Source organism: Frankliniella occidentalis, unplaced genomic scaffold, assembly GCF_000697945.3.
Source record: "Frankliniella occidentalis isolate FOCC.00 unplaced genomic scaffold, Focc_3.1 Scaffold6, whole genome shotgun sequence".
NCBI lineage: Eukaryota > Metazoa > Arthropoda > Insecta > Thysanoptera > Thripidae > Frankliniella > Frankliniella occidentalis.
This window is the reverse complement of record NW_026267136.1, coordinates 52,054-63,752: the sequence shown is the minus strand read 5'-3', so window position 1 is coordinate 63,752 and position 11,699 is coordinate 52,054. Positions and strand designations below refer to the sequence as shown.

The 11,699-nt window shown below is 40.4% G+C and overlaps 1 protein-coding gene across 25 annotated transcripts in view; it reads left to right on the top strand.

Annotated features, from left to right (window-relative positions):
• LOC113211476 (voltage-dependent calcium channel type A subunit alpha-1) overlaps positions 1-11,693 on the top strand; it is a 201,110-nt gene extending 189,417 nt beyond the window's left edge. For 20 of the 25 annotated variants that reach the window (XM_052272310.1, XM_052272301.1, XM_052272321.1 and 17 more), the window contains 9 exons: positions 320-470; positions 554-681; positions 756-958; positions 1,069-1,173; positions 1,258-1,358; positions 3,059-3,091; positions 9,075-9,193; positions 9,275-9,438; positions 10,904-11,693. In XM_052272310.1, the coding sequence (XP_052128270.1) occupies positions 320-470; positions 554-681; positions 756-958; positions 1,069-1,173; positions 1,258-1,358; positions 3,059-3,091; positions 9,075-9,193; positions 9,275-9,438; positions 10,904-11,658 (1,759 nt within the window). In that variant the 3' untranslated portion in view covers positions 11,659-11,693. Of the gene's footprint in view, positions 1-319; positions 471-553; positions 682-755; positions 959-1,068; positions 1,174-1,257; positions 1,359-3,058; positions 3,092-5,621; positions 5,789-6,270; positions 6,452-9,074; positions 9,194-9,274; positions 9,439-10,903 lie in introns of those variants that run through there. The other 5 variants (XM_052272270.1, XM_052272326.1, XM_052272293.1 and 2 more) reach the window with 5 other exon arrangements.
• Positions 11,694-11,699: the final 6 nt, after the last annotated feature.

Below are 11,699 nucleotides of genomic sequence, written 5' to 3'. Positions count from 1 at the left end.
CTCCTCTCACTTCTCTCTCTCTCTCTCTCTCTCTGTCTCTCTCTCTCTCTGTCTCTCTCTCTCTCTGTCTCTCTCTCTCTCTCTCCTCTTCACCTCTCTCTCTCTTTATACATATATAAATGCACTTTGGTGTTTAGATGATCTTGCTTTCGTTGTTACACGTTGAAAAGGCTGCATAGCATAACCTTTCTATCCTACTGACCCAGAGGAAGCCATTTCCTCAATAAATTATATCCCTACGAGCTTTCCTTCTCATCATTTGACAATAAATTTTGATATTTTGATTGATACAATATACTGATTGATGTGGTTTCTGCAGGTGCGCTACCGGTGAATCATGGCCAAACATTATGTTGTCATGTATTAAAGGCAAACCATGTGACCCTAAAGCAAAAAAGACAGGGGAAACCTGTGGCTCAAATCTTGCCTATGCTTACTTTGTTTCTTTTATATTTTTCTGCTCCTTTCTTGTAAGTATTTATCTTTTTACAATCTTGAATGGCAACCTTTATACTATTAACAGCAGACAACTCATTTTAACTTCTCTTCTTAGATGTTAAATTTATTCGTTGCTGTCATTATGGACAACTTTGATTACTTGACTCGTGATTCATCAATTCTTGGTGCTCATCATCTTGACGAATTTGTTCGAATTTGGGCTGAATACGATCCAAATGCCACGTAAGTGTACATATCTCACGAAACGTGACTTATCAGTGGTAGAAGTATTTTTAAGTTACGTCTATAATTGACAGGGGAAGAATTTTGTATTCTGAGATGTATGATATGCTGAAGAATATGGATCCACCTCTTGGCTTTGGTAACAAGTGTCCAAATCGATTAGCATATAAAAAATTAATTCGCATGAATATGCCTATGGACGCTGAGGGAAGAGTGCAATTCACAACAACTCTTTTTGCTTTAATAAGAGAGAATCTGAACATCAAAGTTCGTGCAGGTACGACACTTTTTTTAAACATTTTATTTTACTTCAATCCTTTGAGAAATATTGAAACCAGCTTAAATAAAATTGGCAAACAAAATAATTGATTTCTGTTATTTACACAGCTGATGAAATGGAACAAGCTGATGAAGAATTACGTCAAACCATACAAAAAATTTGGCCTTTGCAAGCAAAAAAGATGTTGGATCTTCTTATTCCCAGGCGCGAAGGTAATAGTTGGAGTAGCATATGTATATGTTCTGTTTTATTTCATGGAGTTAATGTTAATGTTTACTTAAAATGTTACTTTTCAGAACTAGGTAGGAACAAAATGACTGTGGGAAAGGTGTATGTTTCTCTACTCATCATTGAAAATTGGCGAGCGATGAAAACCAGCGCCGGAAGTGGACAACAAGTAAGTTTTATCAAAGACAAGGTACATGATAAATCGAATAAATGCCTTTGGCAAGATTTCACTTCTAAGATTAGCAACGTCATATATAATACTTATTTTCATTACCTTCCCATGAATCGAATGTGTTGCGTCCCTCTGTTAGGGATGTCTATATTCAGCTTAACGTACTACAAGTTAAGACTTAAATAGGTGATAGTGTTAAGCCTACCTTTGGTGCTGTTTACTCGTTTCGAACACAGCAAATTTCAGAGTTGAACTGTTCTATAGTAGTAAGTGGATACCACTTTCCACTGCTGTTGCGAGTGGTAATGTTCTCCAGTTGCACCTGCAAAGCAGGAAAGTTTTCTACTAAGAACTGCAGAACTCCGTGTTCCATATACAATATTGAACATGTGAGTCCTGCAGTTCTTCAAGATTAACTTTTTGATCTTCTGATCCGCACACCTCTTTATTTCGCCACTCACAACTGCAGATCAGTTCTGCACTAAGATTTGCATAGTAGGTAAATATTACACTTACTATTGTTTTATGGTGGCAAAATAATCTTTGGAACAGCAAGAGAAAATTGTTAAGATCAAAACAATAACTTGTGCGCCTTTCCCCGCCCTTTGGATCACAGCAATAAATACCTCTTCTCTTTTTTCAAATTAATTTCTTATAAGTCCTAACAATATCTGTGAGCCTGTTCATTACAAACCCCTAATCATATTAGAATTTTCTTTGAAAATTGGTACATACACCTGAGTGTTTGGTCACAGACCTTGACTTTTTCGATTAAAAGTCTGTGAGACTTACTTTCTTTTCTGTCTTTCTCTTACTCTGTTGTCTAAATCTATCTTTTGGTATGCATGTATGTGTTTACCCCTATTTTAGCTGCCTATGTTGAAATCCACTGACCTTGTTGCATTGAAATTTCTATCGGCCCTGAAGCAAACATTTTATTTACGTTCATTCATTTCAATAGCCACAAGCTTCTGCAAGATTTCTGAAAAATTTACATACTTTCGGGAACTAAGAATGTCCATGTTTCCTTAGATTTGGCCCTCATCTCTATTAAAATCCTTCAGAATTTTACGAGGCAATATTATTTCTTCACGAATTTGCTATCAAATTGTGGAGGCAAAGTGCAGACTCCTACTAGCCCCGCAACTTTAAAAAAAATGGTAGATCAACTACTGTGACGTGATCGTGTAACTATGTAGGGCATGGCTCAGACCAGTTGTCTATCTTGCAGTGTGATAGATATAGCCAAGGGTGCATGTTAATTGGTGAGGTCCCTACAGTTGATCCAAAAAAAGGGATTCTAATTTATTTATTTTTTACCATAAACTTGTAGTCAGTGTCAGCTTTTTGTGCAGTTCATATGATACCTGTGTATATATGTGTTTTTGTGTGCAATGGTTGGCTGATTTTGTTGGTGTTAGCGTTCTTTCGTCTGACTGCGAGTGAACTCCTTGTGTTTATACTTGAGAACCTTTGGCAGCCATGGCTGTATCAATATTTCCGCAGTATTTCGTTTAATTTGAAACCACTACTCTGAGAATGTTGTTTCCAGTGCTGACTTGTCAATTCTGAAAGAACATTTCAGAACATCCCAGATTTTAGCTGAGCTGTAGATGAGGGCTACTGTCAGCTGTGCATGCAGCGTTACTTCCCTGGTATGCTCCAGGGCCCTCAATAACACCTGTGTTTGTTTTCAGGGCTTTCGTGGTCATAGTCCTTCAAATGAGGCGGTAGTATTCTTAATTAGAAATAATTTTTCTTTCTTTCATCCCTTTTTGTAGATCTTTTTCTCCAAGCTTTGTATTTAAAAAAAAAAGTGTGTACACTCTGGTACAAGCCAACACAAATCACCCAATATGTGAATAGTAAAGAATGGTTGAATGGGAAATACAATTAATTTCCTCCCTGCAATGATCCTCTGAGAAAGCCGACATTAAAGGCATATTCAAACTAATTTGGAGTGAGATGTGTTGGAACACTTGTGTAGGCAAAGATAACGAAATTGAAATCACGTTTCTTGGTGTTGGTTTTACTACTCATTTTGTCTAAACGTGTAAGAAACGCAGTACGTGATTAGATCTTTAGTTTTCCTGTATGATCTCATCAGTAATTTGTGGGCACCTTAAACCTCAACTGCACACCAAGAAACTTTTTTACTATGTCGGTTTGATTTTGATAGAATATATGTAGGTGTAGGTTGTTTTGCCTAGGTGTTCCTATCATATTAGCCAAACACCATTGGCTTTCTGCAATTAGTGACTGGTTACATCAATTAGGTTTTAGGAACAACAAGTACCTGTCAATCTTAAATGTTTTCATCAAACAACCTGGTAGATTTTATGACTACTTAATTTTAGCTCAACAGATATGAACTGATTGTATGTCAAATCTAGAGCACGATTCGACGCGTCCTTACACCAATGACTCATGGTCATGTGTGGTGTCGATTTCAAAATCACCGACCTAGAAAGTTTCGTTTTCGCAATGCTCTATCTCCATCGAATTTGCTAAGCAGATAGAACATTGTGAAAACGAAGCTTCTCCGGTAATTCTCTGGAAACTCAAGTGTCGAACAGTATGACAGTTTAAACTGTCATACCAATTGTACTGCAGTTTAAACTGTCATACCATGTGTGGTCTACAGTTTAAACTGTCATACCATTTGTGGTCTACAGTTATAAGTGTAGTACACGACGTGTCCGACAGTTAAAAGCGTCATTGTAGCTGTTGGACACGCGGTGTCCTACACAAAGAACTGTAGAACACAAATGGTATGACAGTTTAAACTGTAGACCACAAATGGTATGACAGTTTAAACTGCAGTACAATTGGTATGACAGTTAAAACTGTCATACTGTTCGACACTTGAGTTTCCAGAGAAGATATTTTGAAAACGACACGGAGTCTCCGTATATAGGACATCGTTGAGAGGACGCGTCGATTTTCAAACCCTTCTGTACTCATCTCAAAATAATGGCACACTCATTTCATGTGGGTTTTTTTTTGTGTGTTTTTCTTTCTTCTTTTAACTGTTATTTGAGTGATAGCTCAAAATACTCCAATTGTTGAGAGGCTTCCTTATATCGATAAAAAACACAAAGAAAAAAAACGCCTTTGTGCAGTTTTTCATAAAGAGGTTTTTGCAGCATAATTTAAAATTTTCTGTTTTACGTTTTATGAGAAAAAAAATGATGTCAACATTCTTTTGGACTTTTTAAACCTAACTTCTAGTGTAAGGGTTGTGTGGTTCTCAAAATCCTGGTGATGGTTTATTGATTGTACTTGGTAGAACTATTGACACAGGATGGGAGCAGAATATAACCTTACCCCCCTCACTTACCTTATCTTGCTAAAATGGTTTCGAAAAAGTGGTATAGACTGTCAGACCAAAAATTAGATCAAGCCTTCTTATCTAGTGCACCAACTTTGCATGCTTCTGTTGTAGATTGACAATTATTGATAGCTTTTCATGTTGCACGCGTGGTATAATTTTCGAGTATTTAATTCATAATCTCAAATCTTAGACTTTTCAATCTAAATTATTATTATACAAGCTGGTCCACAGATCCTTTCCTTTAATTTGCTTACTGTATCAAATGCAGGCGTGCGGTTGGGTTGCACACTCACACGGGGCCAGAAGCCGCTACAGTGAGCGACGGCAGGCAAGCCCGCACGCCTGCATGCGGTACAGTGTAAGTAAAATAAAGGAAAGGGTTTGTGGACCACCCTGTTTCATAAGAGATACATTCTATTTTGTATGTGTTGGGGCAATACAGTTTGTCCTCTGTTTCTGTTTAAATCAACAAAATACCTGTAGATGGACTTAAAACGTTTCTTCTTTATTATGAAAGAATCTTCCCTAATACACGAAAGGACTTTTGGTTTTTTACATAACTGTGTGTTTGTGAATTTTCATTCATATCGTTAAATTCTGAAGGCTTCGCATGCTGCTGATTAGTTTCGTATCTAAACTGCTTTGCTTGAAATGCAAGTCTGCTTTTGCAGTCTGTCTGTTTCTTGTCTGTCTCACTTTAATATGTTGTAAGTTTTTAATTTCTCTGACATATCAGACAAAGGTAGCTTTTAATCTCTCTAATTCTGAATTGCATGTTCTTCTATCATCTACAAAGTCTCTCTGGATAGGGTTTTATAACTTTCAAAGAACATCATTTACATGTTGTCAAATAATTATAACCTAGATTGTATTATTTGTCCTTCGGATGATATCTGTATTTGCACCGTTATGCACCTTCTACTCAGCCAGGGAATACGTTGTTTAACCTGACCCGGGGGTTGAACCTCACTGGACATGGCTGGCCGAGCAATAGCAGAAGTGGATCCTTGGATCACAACGGAACATCAGGCATGAATGCTGAGGAAATAAGTCTTTTGGGTCGGAGAGCCACACCCCGCAAGAAGAGTTTCCGGTGAGAATACCTGACTGTCGCTGTTTGTTTTTGTCAGTTTTCATTTTTTCTGCTTGATTTGGCTTTTTACTAATTGTGTTTTGCTTCCTCGTTTTGTATCAGTTGAATTTTTATTTCGTGCAACCCCTTTCAGTATTGGTATCTTTGCAACTAATCTGCTACAACTGTTTTTGAATTTTATTTTTCTGAGTTTTACTAGTGTTTTTTGTTTATTTTTAGATGCTCCGTAGAAAACGTGTTTGTTCAGGTGCTTTTTACATTGTAGTTGTGTCTTTTTTCTGCTTCATTTAATTTAAGCAAATTTATTTTGCAGGTATTGTAAACAGTTATGAGTTTTATTTTGTCGCTTACATGTTTGATCTGCATTATTATTATTTGTAGTGACTATTGTCTGCAATCACCTAGAGACTATTTTTTTTATTATACAAATGTTCACATGTTTGTATATCTCTAATCATCTTTGTCTTTTTTCTTTGTTTCAGGAACAAAAAGGTGACCTGTCTCAATGAATGGTTTAAAATATCGATTTCAACTTTTGATCCCTTTCATATCAAGATTACCTTTCCAATATTTATTTTAAATAATATCAAAATTGCTAAAAGAGTGGATCTGCAGATTGCAATAGTTTTCACCTGAACAGTAATTGCTTGAATTCCGTAATAAGTGAGTCGACATTCAAGTTTTTTTGAGTCTTATGGTGCCAACCAGGGTGTGCTGGAATGTTCAATGGCAACTGCTACAGTTAAGAAAATCAATTTAGGATAAGTTTGAGGATTATCGTTGTGTAAGCATTTGGCTATCTTTTATGAAGGAGGAACTTGTTACTTATAATCTAATCACACAAAATATTGTAGTTTTCAAATGGTGTCAAATGCAAAACAGTTAGGTTTCCTCAGATGGTCCAGAAGTTTAGTTCACTTTAAGGGCAAGTTGTTTCTCGAACTGATTAGTATAGCAGGAGTGTTACTTCGACGAGCCATACGAGAAATAAACGATCTCGCCGCAACAATCAAGAAAAGGAAGGTCTCGGAGCGCTGATTCAAAGGAGTCTGATCTCGCAGTGGGTCGTAGAGGTCTAATTGTCGTAGGAATGTCGTAGTAAGTAAGTTTATCTGATTAAAATGAGATCACCTAATACAGATCATTCTTTCGACGATGAATATGCCTCTCAAGTCCAGTATTACCTGTCTGCTTCCGAGATCAGACTTTTTTTTTTAAATCGGGGCGATGAGGTTCTATTTTTCTGGAATATCGTAGTGAGATCGATTCTTGCTCGTAGGTCTCTTTACCTCTTGGATTCCAGTTCTGAAGACCATAGCGTACAACCTAGGTACCACAGATACTGGAAGTTGTTGTAATTGTGTGAGTTATTAGTATGTTTAGAGCATTGCGTGCGATAAATGGTATAGATTACAAAGAGAAAAAGTAGCCTTATCATACGTTCTCTCATATTTAGAAAATGATGTTGTACTTGGAAGCAGTTCATATTGTGACTCTTCGTTTTGCAGTTATACTGAATCTCATACAGGCGTGCGTATGGGTTTGCCTACTGGGGCGGTGCCTGATTGGCTGATGGCCCTCCACGCGTAGACAACCTGCTCGCTGTCCTGTCTTCAGTAAAGTATAACGACAAAATGTGCATGTCATGAAACACCTACTAGGCGTTACTAGGTGGATATGTCTAAAATAGAACAAAAGTAGATAATTGGTATACGTCTCTTGATCCAAACCGTTTCATTATCTTTACATAGTCTAAATAAAGTAGTCGTAGAAAATGATATTATTTTTGCTCACTGTTGGTAATTACCACTGTGTCCAGAAAATGGCATAAAAATGAATTTGTAATACTTTGGTGGGCAGTTACGCAAAATCTTCGTATTTTTCCAAGATTACATTTCTCAGTTGTATTTGTTTGTTTTTTAAGTGTATTGAATATATCCGAATCTTGGTGCTCCATAAGCTAGCAGAATTCATGGAAACTTGACCACCAAAGTACTCTCCTAGAATAGTTTGTCAATTTAGATTAAAAGTCTCATTTACAATATAGGTCTATTTGAATTAGTTCTAGACCATCGGATGTTTAAATTTTAAGAGAGAACACTATTGTGGAAGTTCGTGTATTACTGCTGAAAAATCCTCCTCTGCATTTGTTTGTTACAACAGAACAGGTTTGAAAGTTATTGGAGGTATTTAGGTCAGGAAACTTTTTCCACCACTTCCCACTATGTTCTTTTCTTTTCCTCTGTCTCTGTCTAATTATACCTTCTGCACGCTAACTTTTGCACGTTTTCAATCTTAGCATGTATTGAGAATTTGGTGCAATGACAATTAAGCACAACTATCTGCTTTAAAAGAAAGACTCCAACTTCCATTTCCTTGGAAGAACATGTGTAACTCTTTACTTTATGATAAAATATTTCTTCTTAAAGCTATTAATTTTCCAAGCTGGCACTCCATGCGGTTTATTAATTGATAGTTTCTTTACTGTTGAATTAGTTTTGCTTTCTTCTTTCAGATTTCTATTGTAGAACTATTTGTCTAAATTCTAAACACGAACACGGCTTTCTTGATTGCAGCCAGTTCATGATACAATGTTGAACTAGATGGATCCATTACTAACTTACGAAACTGCAATTTTTTCGACGCACTTTGAACAAAAAATAATGTAGAATTTTAGTAGAAGCTGAATTAGACTGAGTTCTGCTTTAAAAACACTCAAAACAGATTAAAAGGGACACTACTTTGCCAATCGAAATTTCTTAACCTTTTATTAGCTTTTGTCAAGGGGGGGGGATAGGTTAAAATTGAATGAGGATTTCTTTTAATTAATTTGATCATTTTTGATCATTATTATTTAGCATTATCCTCCTGTAATTCATAAACCTCCATAAACATATTAGTCTAGAATACTTTCGCCACATTTAGCCAACAGTAGCAAAAAATCAACTATTAGGAGCTTATAGACAGAATTGCCCTTAGGGCACAGTTCTAGGTAGGAGCTAAGCACTTGCACTTATTGTTCAAAAGAATGGTCTACTTGATGATAGCCTTTTCTGGCTCTCAATAAATTTGATGGCAGGAAACCTGCACCAATCCTGTGGCACCCACTCTTAGAGAAAAAGGGGGGACTTTTTATGCACTTTGTGTAGAGTTAAGTTATTTGGTGATGTCTCTCTGCTGTCAGCTCTGTCTACATCTGTTGTCACCAGTGAAACACAAGATTTTGTATAAGCACCTTTGTCAGCGACTTTATGTTAAGTCTAATTCTGAAAATCATGAATTGCAGGGAACAGAAGCAAGCGATCATCGGATGTCCCAAGAATCTCTTGTGGACCAGCAGCACCTGCATCCCGATAGTTATGGAATGCATCGGACAGGGTCCAGGTCTAGATCTCCTAGTTTAAGGTGAGTAGGACATACTAATAGGATGGTAGCAGCAAACAATGATAACGTTTCACTTTTATTTCTGTCTCCTTTACTCTTTAGGCATCGGGGACGGTCACCAACTCCTATCGGCCGGGCGTCCTCGCCTCACGGTAGACATCATTACAGGCATCCTCATCATCATGAAATCGGATTTAGTGATACAGTTTCAAATGTGGTTGACTTTGTCAAGCATGAACATAGAAGGCATCATCCAAGAACAAGAGGTCAGTATCACAAAATTATTAGTCCACAGAACAAACTTATGGACATTGTTGTACCTTAACATGTTTGTTAATTTTACGGATGTGTCGTGCAAAGGGGATATCGATATTATTAGCAACCCTTCAAGCGTTCTACACTGAGAAAAACATTTGGTCACCACGACCGAAAATTTTCGTTGTTGCAACTAAAATGATGAAACGTATTACCATAGGACGCTTTGTTGTATAATCCGATGTGCTAGGATGGTGCGTCTAAACGCTGAGCCAGCACGTGAAAACGACTAATGGTTGTGGTTGAGGGGGTAGACTAAATACCAATTTAAGGCGCCCCCACACTGAACGCTTTCGCTGTGTCCGCGTCCGCCGTGTCCACCTCCATCCGCCCGGACAGATGTCCGCCACCACGGAAAAAAATAAGTAAGCTGTGATAGCTAATGTGTTAGCTGCCAGCGTGACAAGCAATGCGTTAGCTGTGAGAGCCAATCTCTGTCTGTGAGAGCCAAGCGATGTTTACTGTAGCAGATAATCACGTCAGCTGTAAAAACTAATGCGGGAGAAAGTTTTTATAAGGTGTTAAAACTTAAATTTTTGCAGAGTTGTTCCATTTACGTTGTTTAGGGTGCGTCCTTCCTCACTTCTACTGCCCTTAACAAGGAATTAGAACCGACCCGAGTGGGTGTTGAACCCTCGCCCATCGGCGCTGCTCTCCGACTTGGAGGCACTGAGCCACTGCGCGCGTTGAAACTGGGATGAAAAACAAGCATCAAGTGGGAACTCGGAAAAACAACCTTGATGTTTGGGCTTCAGCCCTAACAGCTAGTAAAATTCGCTTGACCAGACTAGACGTAAGCTGCCATAAGCAAACTCCTGGTAAGCCGCGGTAGCTGTCGAGGGATTGGTTGGTAGAGCTAATCTTTAGTTGGCCCACCCCATACATATTTTGTTGTGGCTGTTGGCTGCTGGACACAATATGCCTCAGCCAACACAGATAAGAAAATTTAGTCACACGAGCTTAGGGGCATTTAGCTACAAGAAACAGACTTTCTCGTTTCTCACAACTAAGAATTAAGCATATTCAACAAATACATATGTTGTACTGGTCGAACACCTTGCTTGTCACGCTGACAGCAAACACGTTAGTTGTCCTAGCAAACGTTGTGCTGGAATAGATAACATATTTTTTTCCGTGACACCGGAATTTTTGCTGTCGACAAGTTGGCGAAGGCTGACATATGTCCGGGCGGACCCAGGCATACAGGGTGGACGCGGACACACAGAAAGCGTTCAGTGTGGGGGCACCTTTTAGTTACTACAACCAAAGTATTTTTCTCCGTGTAAGTCCACCCTTTGTGTATTCAGAGTCTCCCTGAGACAACAAATTCACTTTAAAACCGGCAAATTATAATTATTTGCGATTGGAGGGAACAAATACAAATGCCTCATACTTGTTGCTGACTAATGGCCCCAGTGTTGTGTTCCCCCCCGCCAGGCTCCTGGTCAGCGTCCACCAGCCCCGCGCGCTCCCCCAGCCCCGCGCGCTCCCACAGCCCCAGCCCACGGAACAACGGGCTTGGTCACCGCTACGGGACCACCAGTTTGGAGCAGCGGTCGCGCTCCCCCAGTCCGGGTGCGGGGGCGAGGGGGAGCGGCGGGGCTCACCACCGCATGGCGCCTTCCATGGGGCAACACCACCACCACCACCTGCACCACCTGCCGCGCCCGCCCTCCGGGGCGATACCGGCACCCCACTCGGGCTTCGGCCCCCACGGCGGCCACCACGGAGGCCACCACGGCCTCAGTGGCCTGGACCCTCCACAGCCCCTGCCACTGCGGCCGCAGCAGCATAGCTACCCCGTGCTCGTGACGCGCCGCGGGCAGGGGCGCCGCCTCCCGCCGACTCCGAGCAAACCATCAACGTTGCAGCTGCGGCCAGCGCCCATCAACTTCCCGCAGCTGAACGCGTCGCCGACGCACTACCCCCTGCCGCAGCTGCCACCGCCCCCGCGGGACCCATCGGTGCCCGCATACTGCCCGCTCAGCTTCGAGCAGGCCGTCGCCATAGGCCGTGGCGGCAGACTTTTACCCTCACCCGTGCCCAATGGGTACAAGCCGGGTGGGCCTGGAGCCGGGGGCCCGCACGGGCCGCACTCGGGCCAGGCCCAGCCTCCTCCCCACCGCAAGCGAAGCCGGCACTCGGACTCTGACGACGATGACTGGTGCTAGCCCAGCGCCTCGCCCGCAATCGGCACCCCACCCCCTCCCCC